The 24,184-nt window shown below is 34.3% G+C and overlaps 1 protein-coding gene across 1 annotated transcript in view; it reads left to right on the top strand.

Moving 5' to 3' along the window:
- GPC5 (glypican 5) overlaps positions 1–24,184 on the top strand; it is a gene marked incomplete at its 5' end in the record, with an annotated part of 904,193 nt that overhangs the window by 205,977 nt on the left and 674,032 nt on the right. Inside the window, one exon of the mRNA XM_024755269.1 lies at positions 900–1,056. Within this exon, the coding sequence (XP_024611037.1) occupies positions 900–1,056 (157 nt within the window). The remainder of the gene's footprint in view (positions 1–899; positions 1,057–24,184) is intronic.

Genomic DNA, 24,184 nt, shown 5'->3' on the forward strand with positions numbered 1-24,184 from the left:
TTAACTGTTCAGCTGCAATATATTTCATTCACAATATGGCAGGGCCCTCGAGTGCTCACGCTTGGTCATGTGTCCTCCAAAACTGCCTTAGAGGGGTAAATGTCACATATTGGATCATTTTACTCAGTCTTAGCTTTAAGTGAACTAGTCTATTATTCATACCATCACCTTTTGGAAAAGGAGTTTAGGCATGTCCAATATTATTCAAAAAAATTATTTTTCCCATGCTATAGGGGGAAATGTCTAGTTCATCTATTTTGCTCATAAAAGTAAATGAGATACTTGAAAACCAAGAACAAGAAGTTGGTTAAATTTCTTAAGTAATTCATATAAATGGAAGTAGAACCTAAGTCTTTTGTTCCACGGTTCAGTTCTGTGCCAGGTACATTGGTCTAAGTATTTAATCCATGAAGTTTAAATAAAACTATAAATGTACATGTCCAGAATTCTATATTCCTTTCACTGAGTCTTTTCTGGAAGAATAGCACTCTTCTTTTTGGGAAATTTTGAACTGTTGGTTTACAAAACAGTACAATATTATCAGGCAATACACTGCAGAGGGGGTTGTGTTGTACTGGAGTTTGATTTACCCTGCTTAAACAGCGGATTCTCTAACCAAAGTATCCATGGGCAAGAAGTCCTGGTTTTATTTGTTTTCCAAAGCTGTATCACAGAGCTAATAGGCAGACTGTAGCTCTTTACAGCTATAAGATCTTGTCCATTATTTATTATTATTTCAGTAGTTTTTGATCTTTCTTGCATACTTGATGTGGTAAGGTGTCTACATCAAAACAGTGGATCCACATAAGAAAATAGTACTAATTTCTACATATTGTTGAATAGCATCCTTAAATGATTTGAATTTTCTATTAATAAATGTGTTTGGTATCCATGTTTAGCTGTTACAGGGTAGGTCACCCAAGCCCAGCAAGTGGGAACTTCACATGGGCAGTGGTGGCGACATGGCTGAACTGGTCAGCGGGGGCTGTGATGATGAAGATGGTTGCAGGGGATCAGGAAGTGGAGAAGTCAAGAGAACACTGAAAGTCACAGACTGTAAGTGTATGATTCTAACACCACTTCTGAAGCATGGATTTGGAGACATAATTAAGGAAAATTATTACTATGAATATAAAGAAATAATGGTAGTGAATTCAGAAAAATGCAAGAGGAATTGGAAGTGAAAATAAACCCATTTTTTTAGTTATTCAGGACATGCATTCTTGGGGGTTTTTGTTTCTTTTTAACTAATGACTTTAAGTGGAAATGATATTTTTCTGTGAAAAACTAGTGAATGACCATCAGTTCTGAGAATTCATAGTTTTAAAGTGGGATAGTCTGTAGGGTGTGAAATAGCTAGTATGGTGGGCAGTAAATGTATCTTGGTGAAACCAGGATGTGTGAGCCCTACTAAATACTAACATTCTGCAATTGTATTATATTATCATGCCATTAGATAAATTTTATTAGGTTTTCATATTCAAATTACAAAGAAACTGGTTAAATATATGGTTAGTTATGGTGAGAAACTACTTGGGTTTAACTCCTATGAACTGGTTCTTCCAAAAAAGATCTCACCAACTATTCACATTGTTTTGATCATGTGGGTTTAAAAACCATTTTTGGTATTGCTGGACTGGTCACTATTACAAATGATAAAACTACCAAATAACAACAACCAAAAAAATCACCAGATGAATTTCCTTTCCTTGTCTTCACATACAAAATGAGGAAGGTAGGCTCTTCATTGTTATGTGCATGTATATGTTCACACAGGCAAGACAGCCAAAGTTATCAACTGAGAAAGAAGTGTGAAATTTAAGGTACCCAGAGCAGCTAACTTTCAACTATTCACTTAATTCAGGTCATACCAAAGGGGATTACTTTATACAGTAATCTTCTGGATCTGTGCAGCCCTATCTGGAGGCTGGCCTGATAGTTTCCCTCTAAATCACAAAGGGCTGCTTTGGACCTGTTAGAAATGTCTTTTCATGACTTTGGTGGGAGAAGAATTCATTTACTTTTCAGTTCCCTTGTAGTAAATTTAGAACACTACCAACGCTTCAAGCATCAATACCCCATTCCTTCTAGGATTTTGTTTTGTAAGGCTAAAGGAATGGAAGCTGAAAGAGGTACAAAATCAAGACAATATGAAGGTGCATGTTTTCCTGTTAGAAACAGTAATAAATTTAACATAGAAAGTAAATAGACGGGGTTTAGTACACTGGAGTAGCAATTGAACAAATGACCACAAAATTCTTTGATGTATTAACACAATTTTCTAGTGAAGATTACACATCTTCTAGTCTTGTAGGAGCAGTAGGGATATGTGTTCTTGTTATTGGTACTAATATCATTTATCAGATTGATTTCTCTTGTTTTTCTATCTTTTGTTGTTTCGGCCAAAAAAAAGGAAGACAAAGCAAATGAAAAAGGGTTTTCATTAGGAAAAGAATATTTTTACTAAGAGTTAAAATGCCCTCCATCGTATTTTGGAATTATGATACGTATCTATTAGCATAATATTAAATAATCTTTCGTTTTCACTTGATCTTGAGTACTTATATGTACCATAATTTCCTTTCCATTTGAATATTAGCAGGATTTTAAGGCATTAAAACTTATTATGCAAAATAGCTTAGATTAAAATTTTTTCTGTAAATTGTGTGTGTGTGTGTGTGTGTGTGTGTAATTAGCATTTTAATAGGGATTTTTCACTCCTGGAGTTATTTATAAGCTCAAGAACTTGCTATGTATTAATAGATAATCTTTTTGGCTTATTTCACAAGAGGAGTAGAGACAGTGGAGGATATTCAACTACTAATAGTTTTCTTATAAAACCATGCTTGTCAAGGTGACAAGAATGAATTTTTTACTTTAAAACTGCGTTTTCAATTATTGCTGAAATGGACACGTATGGTACAAGCAACTATCCATCAGAACTGGGGAAATGTAAGAAATAGATGGTTTTCAGCAACTCCAGGCAAACATTAAAAAAAAAAATCCACATCTGCTGTAAGTGGGTTGCCTGTCATGTTCCTAAAGGTTTATAGCTGTTGTCTTTCAATTTTTAATAAGTGGTTAGGAACCTACTGTGGATAGCCTGCTGAAATAAAGAGGGACATGGTAAGTAGCAAAGCGTAGGTCACATTTCTATTTTTATAAAGCACTGTAATAGTTTACCTGTGTTTGGCTCGTTAGATATATTGCTAAAGCATTTTATGATATAGTTTTAGGTGGTCTTAATGACTTAAAAATATCGTGCTCTAGAAAGTTTATCAAGGTGTCATTTGTGTTAAGAATTTGAAATGCACCATTATTTCTTCCTTACACTTATGTTTATTCTTTATAAAGTACAAGTAGAACATAGTTCATTTGTCACTTCAAAATGTCTGATTAAAAATAATTATACATGTATGTTTTTATTTATAGCTATATATAGTTACAAGGAATAATAGTAATACTGTGTCTTGTAAATTTAATGATTTTGCTCCATTTATGCAAACGTTCAAAGTTGGTAAATATCTTACTAACCAACACTTGAACTGATTTTCTGTTTCTGTTTTGGTTAATGTTTATTTCAGACAAGAGGGATTTATATATTTCAGTGTGCAATGTTTTACCACCAAAATATTTATGTACCACTTAGGTATCATTTTGTTTTCGTCATCGATGTTATCAAATGATTTACAAATATTTAGCTTTTAAAACTATCTCTATTTATATCATACCTGTTGGCTATGATTCAATGTGAACTGATGTATTTATAATAAAAAACATCTATACTACGTAATGTTCACTCTTAGGAAACTGGAACTACTTTCTTATTTTAGTAGAGTGGTTTAAAAATCCTAATATTACAGAAATTTTTTTCTATATTTTTATTGCATCGAATTTGGCTTATAAATGTAGGTATGGTTATTTCACTAGTACCTTGGAATAGCAGGGTTGGAATGGCTTTGAACTTTCATTATCCTTCATCTTGGACACTTGCCATCCTTTCAAAGTAGCTAAGAGATGGTAGGCTTTAAACGCCAGTGGAAGAAACAAGTTCTGTTCTTGTAGCCATGAAGAGCAAAACTACACTCACTACCATCAATACTTTTCAACTATTTGACTATTCTTATATCCCCAAATTCTGTTATTTTCAACTGTTATAAAGCAAACCAAAGTGCCACTAAAGAGAGGCCATAGCAAAACTATCCACGTGTAGTTTTGAAAATCTGCAGTATCACTGCTTGCAATTCTTATGTGATGTTATAATTTAAATTGCAGTAACTCCGATTTTAACAAAAACAAAGAAAAAAAAGTGTTAGCCGTGGTAAGTGTTTTTTTTTGTTTGTTTGTTTGTTTTGTTTTTTTTTGCGGTACGCGGGCCTCTCACTGCTGTGGCCTCTCCCGTTGTGGAGCACAGGCTCCGGACGCACAGGCTCAGCAGCCATGGCTCACGGGCCCAGCCGCTCCGCGGCATGTGGGATCTTCCCGGACCGGGGCACGAACCCGTGTCCCCTGCATCAGCAGGCAGACTCTCAACCACTGCTCCACCAGGGAAGCCCTGAACATTTTGATCTATGTTTTGCAAGTGTCTAATACTGAAGGGTCATGATAAAACCATAGAGAAATGCACAAGGAAACACGTCCTGATCCTGTTCAATGTTCAAAGTTGTGAACACTTTGAAATTGTCATCTACCACAGTTTTTACACTACTTATGAAAATTATACTAAAGATAAATGAAATATATATATCTAAGATAAATATATTTTAATTAGTATATGATCATTATGAATATTATTCAGATTATACATTTCCATTTTGGTTTCTAAATAATTGAGACATACTGCCTGCTTGCTGTTTTGTTAACAAGATTGTGTAATAGAATCTGGATACCTGATGGATCATCTAAAATCATCTTTCATCCTCTTTACTAGCTATATATCACAGTCATGGATTTAAATAATAGAACTGAAATAAAAGAATTTGTCCTTGAATGCCTAAGGAATGATTTTCATTGCTTTGGCTTAGACACAGAACTGATGTTAAATCACTGAGGTGAGAAGGGGAGACATTAATTAAAGCTTAAGGAGCCTCCTAGCATGCATTCCGGATCAACCAGCTATTCTGTAAATCTTGTAACTAAATCTATACCACACCAGAGGACATCGAATAAAGAAATTATGGTCTCTGTTGACTAGCACAATGCTAAGTATGACTGTGATCAATATAGAGAGTAAAAAATGAAAATTTGAGAAAATATCCTCAGATACATTTGATCATGACTTGCCCAAAGTCATGTAGCTGTCAATATAACCAGAAACAAACCATATTTGTATATAACCATATCCAGGTCTATTTTTTATATCATTTTGTTGCAAATAAACAGAATGATTATTGAAGTTGCAATATTACCCTTCAGTGAGGATGAATGGATAAAATGCAGAAACAGGCTAGGTATATTTTTAGCTCTTTAATCACTTCATTACCTCTAATTGTGTAGAAAGAGTAATTTCATATAGGTTTTTGACGAATTAAGTGCTCATCTAACTGTAAATAATTAAATAATAGAGCACGTGATCTGAGCTCAGAGGTTCTCACAGCCTCTTGTCATACAAATCATGTGGAATTCTTGGTAAGAATACGAGCATCATACAGGAGGTCTTATGTGGCGCATTTCTTATGTGTTCCCAGATGATGATTGCTGCTAGTCTAAGGACTATACTATGAGGAGCAAAAATGTATGCCCTTCTTCACTGCATCCCTTCTTTATTAGCATCTCTAAAATGAGTTTCTATTAAAGGAGCATGAACATTTTTTTTTTTTACATCTTTATTGGAGTATAATTGCTTTACAATGTTGTGTTAGTTTCTGCTGTATTACAAACTGAATCAGCTATATGTATACATATATCCCCATATCTCCACCTTCCTGCATCTCCCTCACACTCTCCCTATCCCACCCATCCAGGTGGTCACAAACCAGCGAGCTGATCTCCTTGTGCTATGCGGCTACTTCCCACTAGCTATCTATTTTACCTTTGGTAGTGTATATATGTCCATGCCACTCTCTCCCTTTGTCACAACTTACCCTTCCCCCCAACCGTATCAAGTCCTTTATCTACATCTGCATCTTCATTTTTGTCCTGCCCGCAGGTTCTTCAGAACCATGGTTTTTTTTTAGATTCCACATATATGTGTTAGTATACAGTATTTGTTTTTCTCTTTCTGACTTATTTCACTCTGTATGACAGACTCTAGGTCCATCCACCGCACTACAAATAACGCAATTTCATTTCTTTTTATGGCTGAGTAATATTCCATTGTATATATGTGCCACATCGTCTTTATCCATTCGTCTGTCGATAGGCATTTAGGTTGCTTTCATGACCTGGCTATTGTAAATAGTGCTGCAATGAACATTGGGGTGCATGTGTCTTTTTGAATTATGGTTTTCTCTGGGTATATGCCCAGTAGTGGGATTGCTGGGTCATATGGCAATTCTATTTTAGTTTTTTAAGGAACCTCCATACTGTTCTCCATAGTGGCTGTATCAATTTACATTCCCACCAACAGTGCAAGCGTGTTCCCTCTTCTCCACACCCTCTCCAGCATTTATTGCTTGTAGATTTTTTGATGATGGCCATCCTGACTGGTGTGAGGTGATACCTCATTGTGGTTTTGATTTGCATTTCTCTAATGATTAGTGATGTTGAGCATCCTTTCCTGTGTTTGTTGGCAATATGTGTATCTTCTTTGGAGAAATGTTTATTTAGGTCTTCTGCCCATTTTTGGATTGGTTTGTTTGTTTTTTTGTTATTGAGCTGTATGTATAATTTTAAGATTAATCCTTTGTCTGGTGCTTTGTTTGTAAATATTTTCTCCCATTTTGAGGGTTGTCTTTTTGTTTTATTTATGGTTTCCTTTGCTGTGCAAAGGCTTTTAAGTTTAATTAGGTCCCATTTGTTTATTTTTGTTTTTATTTCCATTACTCTAGGAGGTGGGTCAAAAAGGATCTTGCTGTGATTTATGTCATGGAGTGTTCTGCCTATGTTTTCCTCTAAGAGTTTTATAGTGTCTGGCCTTACATTTAGGTCTTTATTCCATTTTGAGTTTATTTTTGTGTATGGTGTTAAGGAGTGTTCTAATTTCATTCTTTACGTGTACTTCATTCCTTAACAAATCTGTCCAGTGTTCCCAGCACCACTTATTGAAGAGGCTGTCTGTTCTCCATTGTATATTCTTGCCTCCTTTATCAAAAATAAGGTGACCATATGTTTTATCTCTGGGCTTTCTATCCTGTTCTATTGATCTATGTTTCTGTTTTTGTGCCAGTATCATACTGTCTTGATTACTTTAGCTTTGTAGTATAGTCTGAAGTCAGGGAGCCTGATTCCTCCAGCTCTGTTTTTCTTTCTCAAGATTGCTTTGGATATTCAGGGTCTTTTGTGTTTCCATACAAATTGTAAATTTTTTTGCTCTAGTTCTGTGAAAATGCCTTTGTAGGTTGCAATGAATCTGTGGATTGCTTTGGGTAGTATAGTCATTTTCACAATGTTGATTCTTCCAATGCAAAAACATGGTATATCTCTCCATCTGTTTGTGTCATCTTTGATTTCTTTCATCAGTGTCTTATAGTTTTCTGCATACAAGTCTTTTGTCTCTTTAGGTAGGTTTACTCCTGGGTGCTTTACTCTTTTTGTTGCAATGGTAAATGGGAGTGTTTCCTTAATTTTTCTTTCAGATTTTTCATTTTTAGTGTATAGGAATGCAAGATATTTCTGTGCATTAATTTTGTATCCAAATTCATTGATTAGCTCTAGTAGTTTTCTGGTAGCATCTTTAGGATTATCTATGTATAGTACTATGTCACCTGAAAACAGTGGCAGTTTTACTTCTTCTTTTCTGGTTTGGATTCCTTTTATTTCTTTTTCTTCTCTGATTGCTGTGGCTAAAACTTCCAAAACTATGTTGAATAATAGTGGTGAGAGTGGGCACCCTTGTCTTGTTCCTGATCTTAGAGGGAATGGTTTCAGTTTTTCACCATTGAGAATGATGTTGGCTGTGAGTTTGTCATATATGCCCTCTATTATGTTGAAGTAAGTTCCCTCTATGCCCACTTTCTAGAGAGTTTTTATCATAAATGGGTGTTGAAAACTTTTTCTGCATGTATTGAGATTATCATATGGTTTTTATCCTTCAGTTTGTTAATATGGTGTATCACATTTATTTGTGTATATTGAAGAATCCTTGCATTCCTGGGATAAACCCCACTTGATCATGTTGTATGATCCTTTTAATATGCTGTTGGATTTTGTTTGCTAGTATTTTGTTGAGCATTTTTGCATCTATGTTCATCAGTAATATTGGCCTGTAGTTTTCTTTTTTTGTGACGTCTTTGGTTTTGTTTTCAGGGTGATGGTGGCCTCATAGAATGAGTTTGGGAGTGTTCCTTCCTCTTAAAGCAGCATGAACTCTTATAAAACACTGTCTACATTTATAAATTAGCATTACAAGAAAGCATCATAGGCACCAGGACATTAAGGAGTATAACAGTTAGGCTGGTAATGGTGGCTTACCCTATATGATTTTTGGTAGCAGTCTCAGTTTGATTGTTTTCAGCTTTGAGTTTATTTTCTTTTTTTAATTTTTATTGGATTATAGTCGATTTACAATGTTGTGTTAGTTTCAAGTGTATAGCAAAGTGAGTCACTTTATGACACCAAAGGAAAGGCACTTCCATCTTTTCTCAGGGACTGAAGGCGTCAGATTACACTGGCTTCAAGAAAACTTCATCTTGAAAGAGTACCTATGTTATCTCAGCAGAAATGTTTCATTTTCATCAGCTCCTCCAGATTGAAATGAACACTAAAGAAATATCTTGCACTTTCCCTTTATCACGTTACATTCCAACAGAGAGAAATCAGAGTTTCATGTGAACTAAGAGAGAGGAGAGAGGGTATCGAAATGGTACATTTGGAAAACACTCTTTAGAGAAGACAGGAAAAGGGCAGTCTGGAAGCAAATAACATTTGACTGCAGTGTTTATGAGAAAGTGGCATTGGACAGGGTGGACACATTATTTGGTTTCAGCAATTGACAATAGGGAGGGGAAGGTACACTGTGAAGAGCAAACTCCATGAACAAAGACACAGTGGGGTGGGGAGAGGGGGTAAGGAGCATGCTCACAGAGGAACAAAGTTATTCAAATTGTTTGAAAAAATATTGGAAGTCTAAAAATGGGTTAAAACTGTTACAACGGTTTTGAGTTCCAGAGTGAGAAGTTTGTATGTAATTTGGTAGGCCAAAAGGAACCATTAAAAGTTTTTCTGTGCGGTCATTTTGTTTCGGTATGCAGTTATTTGTACTAGCAATACAGTGAACTGATTAAGAGAAGAAACATGTACAAATAACATACATCTTGCACAAGTAACTTACCACTTACCTTGCACAAATAATTGTTCTATGCCTGAATTTCCTTGAGATGGGGATAGTAACAGTACTCTCCAAGAAGCATCCTTGTGAGGATTAAATGACTTCATCTATAGACAGCATTACCGTAATGCCCAGCCCACCCCCACTCACTGAAACAAAAAAATAGTTCAGTGAAATACATAAAAAGTTTTAATTGCTTCCATGAACTAGCAAGAAGAGAGGAATCTTCCATAAAACTAGGTGAAATCATAACAATAATGTAGAGATAAAGATAAATGTAGAGATAGAGATACAGATATAGTGACACACACATGCACACATACAGTTTAAGCGAAATAATAAAGTAAATTTTTATCTACCCCTCCTCCCAGTTCAAGAACAGAATATTTCCATACCTCTCTGAAAACAGACCACTCTGGGAGTTTACAGTGATCATAAGCAATATCTTGCTGGATTTTTCTGGGGTTTGTACTTTATTATAAATGGAACTATATAGTCTTTGTTGTTACACAGTGTATTCCTTTTGCTTCAGTGTTAAACTTTTGAGGTTCACCTATGTTGGGTGTATATCTACTAATTCATTTTCACCAAAGTATCATATTCTAGTTATGAATATACACACCCACTTATTTATTTTATTGTTGATGGATATCGAAGTTGATTTCAGTTTTTGAATATTGTGAATAATGTTGCTATAAACCGTCTTAAACCATCCTGATGATATCTCTTAATGCTCATGTGTAAGAGGCTCTGCAGTGTATACCTAGAAGTAGCATGACAGAGAAACAAAGCAGAGTATGCATAAGTTTCACTTAAGCTTTACTGGGAAATGTCAAACTTTGTTGCTGGTTAACAAAGTGATTGTGTCAATTTATATTCTCACCAGCAAAAATGAAAAGTTCATCTTGCTCCCCATTTTTGCAAAAACTTTTTTTTCCACTCCCACTACTTTTATATATCTGTCCAAAGGATGGAAGTGGACAATATTTTATTCTATATTAGTTTGTATTCTCTTAATTGTACTTTTTTCGTAAGTATATGAGATTCCTCATATACTTCCTCACCTGAAATTTCTTTTATATCAATAGCCTTTTTCTCTTCTACAGGGTTATTTATCTTCCTTGACAAATGTTCTCTGGACAAAGGTCAACTTCAGTGATCCGCTTACCTATTCTGGTCATGACCTTCAAGAAAGGCAGGATAGATTCTTGAATTTTTCTTTTTATTTAACCAGTTTCAAGAAAATGAATTCCTTGTCTTTCTCAGAAGGTGACCAGTTCTTTTAATTTTTTAAAGTATCATTTTGAACTAAGTTTCAAAAACATTTGTAATGCTTATTGAAGTCCAGATTGTCCCACATTTTCCCAGTTGACGCTTCTTGCATTTGACTCTTGAGTCCTTTTGACATGATCCTCAAAGTCTTGGCTAGTTTCATTGCTTATAGTATAACAAGGAATTCCAAGCTGAGCTTGTACATTATCTGTCTTAGATACGGAGTCAGTCATTTTTACATGACCACTTTATTTGTTTTATTATAAAACGGTTTTTCATGACCACAGTCTGGGCACAAGGCATGATCCTCAAAGGTACAGGTCATAATAGAAATAAATATCTCATAATTACTCATTTGCTTTAGTCTACATTAGATGTACCATATTATAATAATACTAAAAATACCCCTACCAATTATGATTACTAAAATAAGTTACATTTTTGCCTATTTTATCAAATTCTATCCCCATTTTATGGTGATAATAGATATAGATATTAATGTATATCAGACAGCCCTATGGATATATATATATATATGTATATAGACAGATATATGTATCTATATACATATATAGATACATATATATATATTTATATACCTGTATTTCCTTGGCAAGAAACTATATCAATATAATACAGATACAGATATATTTAGGTCACCTACTATATCCACTAACTATCTATTTGATGCTTACTACTAGTTCTTATGTCAAAATTTCTCTAGTGCATTTCTTAAGAAGGACTGATGAGGAAAACATTTTACAAGTTTTTACTTGGTGATAAGAGTTTGTACCCCTTTTACATGAAAGTCAATTTTGCTAGCTAGAAGAATGCAGGCTCACATTTTCTTTCTTTGCATTTCTTCACTATACACTGATGTCTATTCTGGCAGAAAGCATTACTGGCAAAATGTCTGACTATGTTCTAATTTTCTTCCCTTTACAAGCAACATATTCTTTTTTCTTTCTTTCTTTTTTTTTACCCTTTCAGTGCCCAGCAATTTGTTTTCTCTTTTTTTTTAACTGCAGTAATTTTACTAGAATATAGCTTTCTGGGTAGTTTTAAGTGGACCATCTCAGTAACATGGTATACTTTTAAAATAAGTAATACCAAATCTTTTTTTAGCACACTTTTGCTGAATTATCGTTATAAGTAATTGTTCTCTTCCCTTGTTTTGATTTTCCTCTTCAGAAGCACCTATTGTACATTTGTTGAATTGTATTTGCTTATTTTCAGTATATTCTCCAGTACCTTTTATCTATTCTTAAATTTATTTTTGATTTTTTAAATCCACCTCCTTTTCACTTTCTGTTTCTCTTAAGGTATGGATAGCGATTTCTTTTTATTGTTACACTGCCTCTAGATTTTATTTATTTTAAAATGAATTTTTCTTCATTTTTTTTTTGAAGTCTCTAACTTCATTTCTGAATTTTTAAAGTTCTGACTTATTTGGTGTCTTGTATCCTTTTCTTGATAACTTTTAGCTCATTTAAAATGGTATGTGAGATTTTGGGTCTGGTTTTCTGGTGTGCTTTCACTGTTTGTAGAGATGATAGTAGAATACTATTTAACTTTGTATGAAATTTGGTCTTGATCCTTTTCTGTTGCTTATTTTTACATAAATTTAAATTCCCTAAAATTTTAGAAGGAGGCTTGGTTCAGACATATTTTCTAAATTTACTGAATTTCTAGTCCTATTATTTTCATGTAGTGTTAAATAATGTATGTGGTGGGTTTTTTTCTGAGATATTCTGGCTCTGTTCCCTCCCCTGTATTTACCCATCTCTTTTCTTCCCTAATTCTCCATTGTCCTTATCCCGTTAATTCTGAATTCTTCTAGCAGTTTCTCTTCTGTGTGGACCCTGAATGTTAAGGAAGACTTGCCAGATTAGTTTTGGGAGTTAAAAAAGGATTCAGAAACTCCAGACCCTGTAGTTTTATGTCAGCGTCCTTACACTCAACCCCTATTAAGAGTGAGCAAAGAATCTCCCATTCTCTGCTGTTTTCAGACTGATTTCTATTGAATACTTGTTGGCTATTTGCATTCTTCTGTTTTCAAGTGTGTAACTTGCTCTGTTTCTTCCCACTGCTTTCTCCTGCACACATGGTGATAGCATGTAGGTTTTGTGGCTATTAGCAATTTGTCCTCACTCATTTGTATGTTGAGGTTCATGAGGGTAACTCATGAGATGGGTGGGAAGTGGCATTTATGTGATTTTGATTTTACTAATTGTTCTGCCTGTTTGATGTAAGGATTTGGGAGTTTCCAAGTTATGCTACAACCACACTGCCAGCTTCCCCAGACCTTCTGGATCATTTAAAATGTTTAAGAAAACAGTGATGCCCTTATTTCTCTTTGTTTTTCTAAGGAGAAGAGACCATTTCAGTGTTGAGAGCTTATGAGTAGTTGAACAATAGCTTTTAGTTATTTGTCATTTCAGACAGCCCATTTCCGTTCTTCTTGGGACACCCAGATACTTTTGACCAAATTAAACAATTTTATTGTCTCTCATATCTTAGTGAAATGAGTGGAGGTACTTAATTCTTCTATCTTTCTTAAGACATATACTTTAAAAATTTAAGAAATTGTTATGGCTATTGGGCTGGTTATTTATCTGTTGTGTTTCGGCTCTAGGTAACCTTTTAAATTGTTCTGTGATTATGCAAACTGCATTTCCCAAACTCTGAACTAAATTCCTAAACTACTTGAGATCTATAAATGATATTTCCCAGATTATCTTGCCAGCCAGTATACTGTTATTTTTCTGCCAATGGGGTATACTAAAAGAAGATCAAAAGAAGGGAGAGGGGAAAATACATCCTGTTTCCAGTTCTTAACAAGATTACATCAACAGCATAGTGTCAATCCCCTGCCTCCAGGTACTTTTAGCATTTACAGCAGCAACTATATTATACTCCTTAAAGGGACCTGTGCCAGCTCACTTTGCTTCGATTGATAATCTGACACCAGCAATGTGGTGCCCATGGACGTCTGAACGTCATCCAAGAAGATCTATACTCCCGTTGTCCATCCTGAGAAGTAAAATTCTCTTTCATTGCCCAGGTTCTGGTTATTCTACCTCCTGTCCTTCAACCCTAAGCATGGGAGCTACTCCCCATGATTACCCATATCTATGGTCTTCTTCAACACCCTCTTTTTGCTTCACTAACCTTTAAATACCTATATACTAATTTTTGGTATTATATATCTCTAAAATATCTAGCATACTTCCTGTTCTGTTGATTGGATCCTGATACCGCTGGTCTTAATTACATAAAGTTAGAATCAAAACAAAATATTATCTGAAAATCAATTAAGACTTTCCTCCTTGTTTTCAAGGGGATAAGATCCTTACCATTCTCTCTAGATGTATATTCTACCATGTAGGTGAACACCTGTTTTACCATTTCCTCCCAAATCCCAGAGTAAAATAATCATATAGAATGTTAGAAGAGATAAGCTATTTATGCTTGGGCATATAGAACAGAGAGCAAGAGGAAATAGCCGTCTTCTGGTTGAGAAGAACTCTAGGGATCAGCTCTGGAACCACTGAGTCTTTGTTTTAATAGGGCATGGTGCCTGATCCACCTGAGGTGATTTGAAACTCTGCACGAGCGTCAATGGAACCACCATTTAAAACTACATATCTGAGGGCTGACTGCTGGGACTATTGGGCTTGGGTCTTCCCTGGAGCCAAGAGTACACGACTGGGAAATGTTGAGGCAGGACAGTCGAAAACTTACGTACATACATACGTAACAAATAGCAAATGGGACTGGCAATGCTAAGGTACCAAATGTTGGTGCTTGGAAAACAAATGGAAAACAAATTCTAAGTCTCTTTTTTTTTTTTAACTGTTATTAATTTCAGGTCCTCCTAGATTTGGAATATTTGAATGAACTACCTAAGATACAGTCAAGCACTTCTTCAATATCCTGTATATTTACCAGACATAGATTTCTAAAGTATGATTTCATTCTCGCAGCCAGCACCAAAACCATTATCAGTTCCTATGGCCCACTCTAGAGTATAGTTCTGTGTATGAGTTGTATTAACTATCACAGATTGTAAGATCTTGAGGGCAATTCAGCCGGTACATTTTTATCTTTCCATACATCACACAACTATTTTTGATCACAGAGTATACAACTTCTGTCAGAATTATCACTGTGCTTGTTTAAAATGCAGTTTGTAGAATTCCACCCCCACATACTGAATTAACATTTCCATGGGTAGAATCCACAAATTTATAGTTAAAAAGCATAATAAATAATAATTATTTCCAGTAAAGGTTGAGAACAACTGCCTCACGGTCCTTACCACAATGCCTCTAAACATAAGACATTTAATAAATGTGCTCTGAATTGCATGATTGGGTATGAGTATAATCTACATGTCTCTAAGACACATCTTAATTAACATTAAAAACCAGATTTTATAATGAATTGGAAATATTGACATTAATTTTAGTCAAGACTATTAACTAAAAACCAAAATGAATATAAATCTGTTCATACTCAAGACTATAGCTGTGTTAAATATAAAATACATTTAATAAGCATAGTTTTCTTCAAAAACTACCAATATTTGTGAATTATATAAGTAACTCTTTCGTATTTTCACAGAGTAGAGACCTGACTGTGGAATTATTGCATTAGTATAATGTGCTATTTTGAGTGAAAATTAATGTAAAAAGTAATTATTTGAGTGCAAATTGTTAAACTCGAGTATAAAGCCCTAAACTTAAGAGTGTAATTTTCTAGATTAATATGTAATGTCTCAATTTTGGAAGAGATACATTAACATACTATTGCTTGGAGGTAGTTTTTGATTGATTATGGTTTACTTCCTTTAATTTCCTTGTAACTCTAAAGTTTCATGCTAAATTTTTTTAGAATATAAATAATTATGTTTACCTATTAAGTAATATATAGAATTAATTCCACTTCTCTGGTTATAACTTTGTTAAATAATAGGAATTTTGTAGCATGACATTTTTCAGAGTAATTATTAATAGTCCTTACCTTTATAAGTATATTTGATGGAATCTTACGGGGTTTTTTTCTGAAATCTAAATTACATTATGGAGCTCATATGGGAATAGTATGGCACTAATTTCATACAAATTTTGAGCTCCAAATTCAATTTTCATCACTAATGGCTTTACCCTCACCTGTATTTATCTTTACTTTGATGTCAACCCCTTACCTCTCAATCCATCCATCCACTCATTGGTTCATTCAACAAATAATTACTTGATACTTCTACTGTGCTAGTCAGCATGCAAACTTTTGCCTCAGAGGGATACAGATGAGTAATCAGGAGATTACAGTAGAGTATAGAGAATTTTATTTGTGGAAAAATAGATCTTATGGGAGCATAAAGGAAAGATATCTTACACAACCTTAGGCTAATGGAATGTTTTCTCAAAGGAATTGAACTATAATCTGCCACCTGAAGAAACAGTCATTCATAGGGTTATGAGGAGCCAGGAGCATAATCTCTATAGGAGGACAAAGCAGGAGCAGAAACCTGGTAACTAGAGAAAGTTGAGCATCGTTAGGGAGCTACATGGAATTCCAGAATGCTGTAATATAGAATGTAGGCTTGGGATTGGCATAAGCCAAATAATGAAGAACTTATCCCTAGCACACCATGACAAAAATCAATTCATTGATCCATTTGCACTCTAGCAAGGCCTCTCTAATTGCAACGTTGAGAATGCGTCTAGAGAAAGCTGTTATTATAGTAATCCAGACATAATATGTTGATGACATAAGAGAAAATCAAATATTCTTTTTTCTGTGGTGATTTCTTTACCTCTTCAAGTGAACTTGGCCACATGCTCATCTGCTGACTTAATACATTGTGCATATCTATATTATTACAGTAGAGTTTACTTAGGGTTCTATTTCTTCTTAGACCATGAGTTTCTAAAAATGGTACCCCATCCTGTTCATCTTTATATCCTTGAAACGGAATATACTGCATGCATGAGCAAAGATGCTCAGAAAATTTTTGTTAAGCTAGTGTATGAATATATGCATGTGTAAAGAAAAGTATTTTGAAGTCATCAGGGGGAATATAATAAAACCACACTAGAGTAAAATGGTACTCATACGAGCAAAAGTATTAGAAAGAGATGGAAAAGTTATAACATAAAATGATAAAAATTAACAAGAATTTCTACCAAATATTTCATTTTTCCAATATGTAGATTATCAAGACCATCATATAGTTCTTAGGGTTTATTGTATTTCAGGGCGTCTTGTTGTCTTTGAAGATAACTTGTCATCATTGCACAATGGTCCTATATGTAGGTTCAGCAAAACATGTTCAAGATCAGTGAACAATGGCAAGAATAGTAAAAATCTTCCTATTTCAAAGATGAAGATTGTATGATCTAGCAATCATGTTCCTTGGTACAAAACTCTGTACGTGAATGTTTTTAACAGCTTTATTCATAATTGCCAAAACATGGAAGCAACCAAGATGGTCTTCAGTAGGTGAATGGATAAACTGGGGTACATCCAGAAAATGAGATATTATGTGCCAAAAAGAAATAAGCTATCAAGCCATTTAAAGACATTAAAAAAAAAAAAAAAACCCTTAAATGTACTATTTCACTAAGTGAAAGAAGCCAGTGTAAAAAGGCTGTAAACTGTATGATTCCAACTATGAAATCTGGAAAAAGCAAAATTATAGTGACAGTCAAAAGATCAGTGGTTGCCAGGGGGAGGGAGGGATGAATAGAGGAAGCACAGAGGATTTTTAAGGCAGTGAAAATACTGTCTATGATACTAACTTGACCCTTGAACAATGCAGAGTTGGGGCACTGGCCCCCCCTCTCCTGCCCCTGTGTAGTCGAAAATCCACATGTAAATTTATAGTCAGCCCTTCCTATTCCTGGTTCTGCATCCTTGGATTCAGCCAACCTCGCTCGTAGTATGTATTTATTGAAAAATATCCACATATAAGTGGATCCACTCATTTCAAACCTATGTTGTTCAAGGGTCAAATGTATAATGATGGAAACATGTCATTATACATCTGTCCGAACTCATAGAAAGGGAAACTCCTAAGGTAAACTATGGACTTTGGGAGATAATGATGTGTCAGTATAGGTTTATACTATATATATTGTTTAGTTGTATAGTTATTGTATAGTTTATACTATATATATTATAGATTGCACTCTACTGTCTTCTGAATCAGGTGGATTACCAGAGTTCCAAGCCTTTCAGAAAAGATCAACTGTTGTTTTAAATTGACTTTTTAGCTCAATTTAATTTTGTTCATTTTAGCTCAACTTCAGCTTTCCCTGTCAAGTTAGGACAAAGAAATAGCAGACAGGAAAAAAAAAAAAAAAAAAAAAAAAAAAAAAGGACAGTGTTTGTTTTAAACTGGAAGGCCTGTAAATGGAAGTGCCATATTATTAGCTAGATCCAAAAAAAAGGTCCAAACCTTGGGTGATTCTATGATCTCTCACTATATGAGGGCAAATTAAGTGGAATAGCTGTCACCTGGTGATGGTCAGCTCTGATCTAACAGATTTGCATTTTCAGGGTAGCAATAATTTTCTTGTCTCCAGTCATGGTCCTGATTAGTAGCTGTTAGAAGACTGTACTGCTAGATGGATGAGCCTGTCTATTTTGCCAATGGTATATAAGTAACTACGTCACCTAGTAAAAGATCTCAACAACTCTTCCCCTTAAGTATCTTCAGTATCTATTTTTAAAGAACCTACTATCTAACCTCTAAAATTATGTTTAAATATCTTTGAGATTTAAAAATTTGCGCTCCTCAATGATGCATTTCCTTTATGCAGAAAATCTTTTATTTTGTCTTATTCTATCTTTTATTTCAAAGATATTGGTATGAGATATTACTAAAAGAGAACAAAAAGAGAAACCATTAAGACAACACACTAGTACTATGAAGATGAACTCTGAAAACTAAAATCATTTAAATATGGGATAAACTTTGAATTCCTTACCTTTCATTCAGTATTAGCATGAAGTTTTTGTTTGCATTCTTTTATCTTATAGAGTTTGTAGGATGTGGAGAGAAATGTAAAGTTGACATTTTGGCTTCTTGGGTATTTTTTCCCAAGAGATAGTTATATATAAGACTTAGATGAGTCATCAAATAACAACTATAAAGAAAAGGGACAATTTTATTTTATAATTTGAAATAGCATAGCTGTCATTAATAAAAAAACAACAAAAGTTTCTTTTTATTTAAAACTATATTTTTATTTGATTTTTAAGTCTGCCTTTTAAGTGTATATTGTTCAGCATTTTTGAAGGTTGAATTACAAATTTGATTGGAGATTGATTTTCTTAACGTATTCATTTAAAATATTTTTAATAATATATTTCTCTGGCACTTAATCATTCTTGTGTCATAGTCAACAGTACAGAATATTACAATGCAGGTAACATCAGGAAACTTTTTTCAAATAAGTCTTCCACCTGTAAGAATATTTCTAGGAAAATGTTTGAATATAGATATTTAGTAGTGTCTTGAATTTGTAACTTGGAAAAATCAGCATATTGAAAGCTGTTGAGATAATCGTGGTTTTTTTTATCCTTCACTTTGTTAATGTGTATATCATGTTGATTGATTTGCAGATATTGAGCCATCCTTGTATCCCTGGAATAAATCCTACTTCATCATTATGTATGTTTATTTTTATGTATTGTTGAATTCTGTTTGCAATATTTTGTTGAGGATTTTTGCATCTATGTTCATCAGGGATATTGGCCTGTAGTAATTTTGTTTGTGTGTTTATATGGTATCTCTGTTGGATTTTGTTTATCAGGGTAATGCTGGACTCATAGAATGAGTTTTGAAGTGTTCTCTCCTTTTCAATTTTTTGGAGTAGTTTGAGAAGGATAGGAGTTAACTCTTCTTTAAATGTTTGGTAGAATTTTCCTGTGAAACTGTCTGGTCCTCAAATTTTGTTGAAAGATCTTTTATTTCTGATTCAATTTGGTCTGTTCAGATTTAATTACTAGTATTTGTTCTGTTCAGATTTTCTATTTCTTTGTGTGTTTCTAGGAATTTGTCCATTTCTTCTAATGTTGTCCAATTTGCTGGCAAATTGTACAACTGTTTTTAGTATTCTCTTATAATTCTTTTTATTTCTGTAATATTGGTTGTAAATTCTCCTCTTTTATTTTTGATATTAGTTATTCTAATTTTATTTTAGTCTAATTTCTCTTTTTCTTGATGAGTCTGGCTAAAGGTTTGTCAATTTTTTTATCTTTTCAAAAAACCAGCTTTTGGTTTTACTGATCTTTTACATTGTTTTCTTAATAGCTATTTTATTTACGTTCTCTCTGATCTTTATTATTTCCCTTTTTCTACTGACTTTGGGCTCTGTTTTTTCTTCTTTTCTAGTTCCTTTAGGTGGAAATTTAGGTTGTTTATTTAATTATTTTCTTGTTTCTTGATGTAGACCTGTATTACTGTAAACTTTCCTTTTAGAGTTGCTTTTTTGTGTCCCATAGATGTTGGAAAGTTGTGTTTCCAGTTTCATTTGTCTCAAGATATTTTTCTTCATTTCCTTTTTGATTTCTTTGCTGACCCATTTGGTTTTTTTTAGTAGCATGTTGTTTATTCTTTACAAGTTAATGTTTTTCCATTTTTCTTTCCGTATTTCTAGTTTCATACCACTGTGGTCAGACAGGTAGCTTGATATGATTTCAGTCTTCTTAAATTTTTGATTCTTTATTTCTGGCCTAGCATATAATCTATCCTGGAGAAAGTTCCAGTATGCTTGAAAAGAATGTGTATTTTGCTCTTGCTGAATGGGTGTTCATCTTGTCTAATGTGTCATTTAAGGCTACTGTTTCCTTATTGATTTCCTGTCTGGATGGCCTATCCATTGCTGTAAGTGGGGTATTAAAGTCTCCTACTATTATTGTATTACTGTCAATTTTTCCTTATATATCTGATAATATTTGCTTTATATAGTTAGATGCTCCTATATTAGGTGCATACATGTTTATGAATGTTATATCTCCTTCTTGGATCGATCCCTTTATCGTTATATAATGCCCTTTTTTGGCTTTTGTTATAGACTTTGTTTTAAATTCTATTTTGTCTGATATGAGTATTGCTACCCTAGTTAGCTTCTCATTTCCATTTGCATGGAGTACCGTTTTCTACTCTTTCACTTTCAGTCTGTGTGTATCTTCAGCTCTGATGTGAGTCTCTTGTAGGCAGATGGGTCCTGTTTTTATCCATTCAACCACCCTGTGTCTTTTGATTGGATCATTAATCAATTTACATTTAAAGTGATTATTGAAAATTATTGGTTGTTTTGTAGTTCTTCTCTGTTCTTTTCTTCTTTTAGTCTCTTCCCTTGTGGTTTGATGATTTTCTTGTGTTTTGTTTGGGTTCCTTTCTCTTTGATTTTGTTTATCTATTGTAGGTTTTTTATTGTGTTACTACATATATATATATATATATATATATATATATATTTGTTGTTGTTAAACTAATAGTCATTTAAGTTCAAACACATTCTAAAATCTCTACGTTGTTTACTCTCACCCCTCATGTCCCATGTTCTTGATGTCATATTTTATATCTTTATGTGTATTCCTTAACTGTTTCTTATAGCTATAGTTGATTTTAGGATTTTGGTCTTTTAACCTTTGTACTAGCCTTTTTAAATGGCTGATCCACTGCTTTTACTATATATTTACCTCTACCAGTAAGATTTTTTTTCTTTCATATATTTTCTTATTTCTTGTTACAGCTTTTTCTTTTTCACTTAAAGAAGACCACTTAATATTTCTTGTAAGGCTGGTTTCATAGTAATGAATGTTTAATTTTTGGAACGTTTAAATTTTGGAGGAAACTTATGTCTCCTTCAATTCTGAATGATAACCTTGCTGGGTAGAGTGCCATTGGCAGTAGGTTTTTTCCTTTAACCACTTTAAATATATCATGCCATTCCCTTCTTGCTTGTAAAGTTTCTGCTGAAAAATTAGCTGATAGCCTTATGGGGGTTCTCTTATGTGTGACTCTGTTTTTCTCTTGCTGCCTTTAAAATTCTCCCTTTATCTTTTGCCATTTTAGTTATGATATGTCTTGGTGTGGGTTTCTTTGGGTTCCTCTTGTTTGGGACTTTCTGGACTTCCTGGACTTCAGTCTCTGTTTCCTTCTTCAGGTTAGGAGAGTTTTCAGCCATTATTTCATCAAATACATTTTCTACCTCCTTCTCTCTCTCTTCTCCTTCTGAGATCCCTATAATGTGAATGTTAGTACACTTCATATTACCTCAGAGGTCCCTTAAACTATGCTCATTAAAAAAAATTCTTTTGCTGTTCTGACTATGTGATTTATTCTGTCTTCCAAGTTGCTTATACATTCTTCTGTATCCCTCAATCTGTTGTTAATTTATTCCAGTGTATTTTTCACTTCAGTTATTGCATTGTTCAGCTCTGATTGGTTCTTTTTTGTATTTTATAGTTCTTTGTTGATATTCTCACTGTGATTCTCTATTCTTTTCCTGAGTTCAGTGAGCATTTTTATGACCATAATTTTGAACTCTTTATCAGTTAGATGACTTATCTCCATGTCATTAGGATTTTTTCTGGGTTTTATCTTGCTCTTTCATTTGAAACATTTGTCTTCTCATTTTGACTTTCTCTGTATGTTTCTATGAGATTAGATGAAACTGTTACCCATCCCAGTCTTGAAGACATGTCCTTGTGTGGGAGTGTCCCTATGCAGTCTGTATGTGCCCAGTAACTTTGATGGGAGAACTGGATCTGATGAGAGCCCTGCTGTCTGTGGCTTCCTCCATGGTGCACTGGTTCTTGCCACCTTGGTGAGGAATGGGACCAGGGAGGATGGAGCCAGAGCTTGGCATGAGTGGCAGCTTCTCCCATGGAGTGATGGCAGTCACTGCCTTGGTGAGGAGTAGGGCTGGGGCAAGAGAGGCTAGAGCCAAGGCCCAGTGTGGGATGGGGAGTGCACTGGGGTGGTCCTGGCAGACCACCCAGATCATCAAGTCAGTTTCCTATCTGCTGCTCTGTGCTCAGACTGAGAGTGAGCAAGTCTGTACACTGCCTTCAAGACCATAGTCTTGGTTTCCCATAACACTCTGGTAAGCTACACTTGTTTTCATAATTAGCTAAGGGGGCTCATCTTCCGTACCAGACCTCAGAGCTGGGGTGGCAGATATGGAGCACAAATCCCTTGCTCCTTGGAAAGATCCCTGAACCTGTGATATGCTCCTCCTCTTCTAGGTCACCCACTAGGGGTATGAGTCCTGGCTAAATTGCTTCTTATCCTACCTATCAGAATACATATGGTTCTTTCTTTATATCCTTGATTGTAGAAAAGCTGTTATGCTAGTTTTTAGGTCATTTTCAGAAAGAGTTGGTCTATATGTAGTTGTAGTTTTTATGTTTGTGGTAGGATATGTTCTCAGGGTCTTCCTACTCTGCCATCTTGATCTGGCTCAGTCCAAACATAACCTCTGAATTGGCTCATAGATGAAACTTTAATTAAGGTTTGGGAGGTCTAAGAAGCAGACTCAATTTTGAAAGAGTTCTAGTGGGTAAAATAAGGTGGTAAAAAAAAAGAAGAGAGGATGTTTCTCAATGGATGTGAAAATTTTCATATTTTTTATAGTCATAATAAATTTTATGTCTCCCTTGTTAGTCTACTGCTCCTTTCATTTAAGTGACGTGTCACCTTGAAAATATTTTCTGGAAAAGAAAGAGCCTTTTATAAAAAGATGGCACCTCTCATTACTTAAAAGAGGTACTATCCTATATGTTGTTTTAAAAGGTTTGCTCAATGCTATAGTTCCATAGAAACCTGAAACGTGAAGCATGATATCTGAAACTAATTCTTTCAGTTTCAGTAGTTTAATGCTAAGTTATTAAACAATCCTAAAACAATTGAGATTCTTCCTTGCCATTTTCCTCTGTATTAAACAAAAACAACTCTAATTGTTGTAGGGTTTTCTTTTTAAAAAAGAGAAAAAAGATCAATTATTTAAATTTGATCATACCTGTCAATAATATTAGAAACACACTAGGAGTCAAAGTAGCAATACTTTGGTTCTCATTACACGTAATCTGTATCACCACCAAGGCTTATTTTGATTAAAATGATTAATTCTTGGTTATTGATGGAACTAATCTATAAAACCAATCCAGAAGGGAAATCCTACATTGAATATATGTGGTGATCTGTGAACTGAGTGTGAGTGCAATGAAACTCCCATTTATACTGATAATTAGAGCATATTTTCAAGATAGGATTATCCATGTTAGAAATAAAAATCTGCCTCTATCACCAGAGTTATTAAATTTGTTTTGTTGACTTTCCTTTTCTTAGTACCTTTTCTCCTTAGATGTATTGATTCTAAGAAGTGAAGTCTGTCACCCGGAATCTTGCAAAAGAAAGCCCCAAATGTGCCCTGCTCTGACTCCACTTAATTCCAAGGCTTT

Source organism: Neophocaena asiaeorientalis, unplaced genomic scaffold, assembly GCF_003031525.2.
Source record: "Neophocaena asiaeorientalis asiaeorientalis breed wild unplaced genomic scaffold, Neophocaena_asiaeorientalis_V1.1 scaffold141, whole genome shotgun sequence".
NCBI classification, from domain to species: Eukaryota; Metazoa; Chordata; class Mammalia; order Artiodactyla; family Phocoenidae; genus Neophocaena; species Neophocaena asiaeorientalis.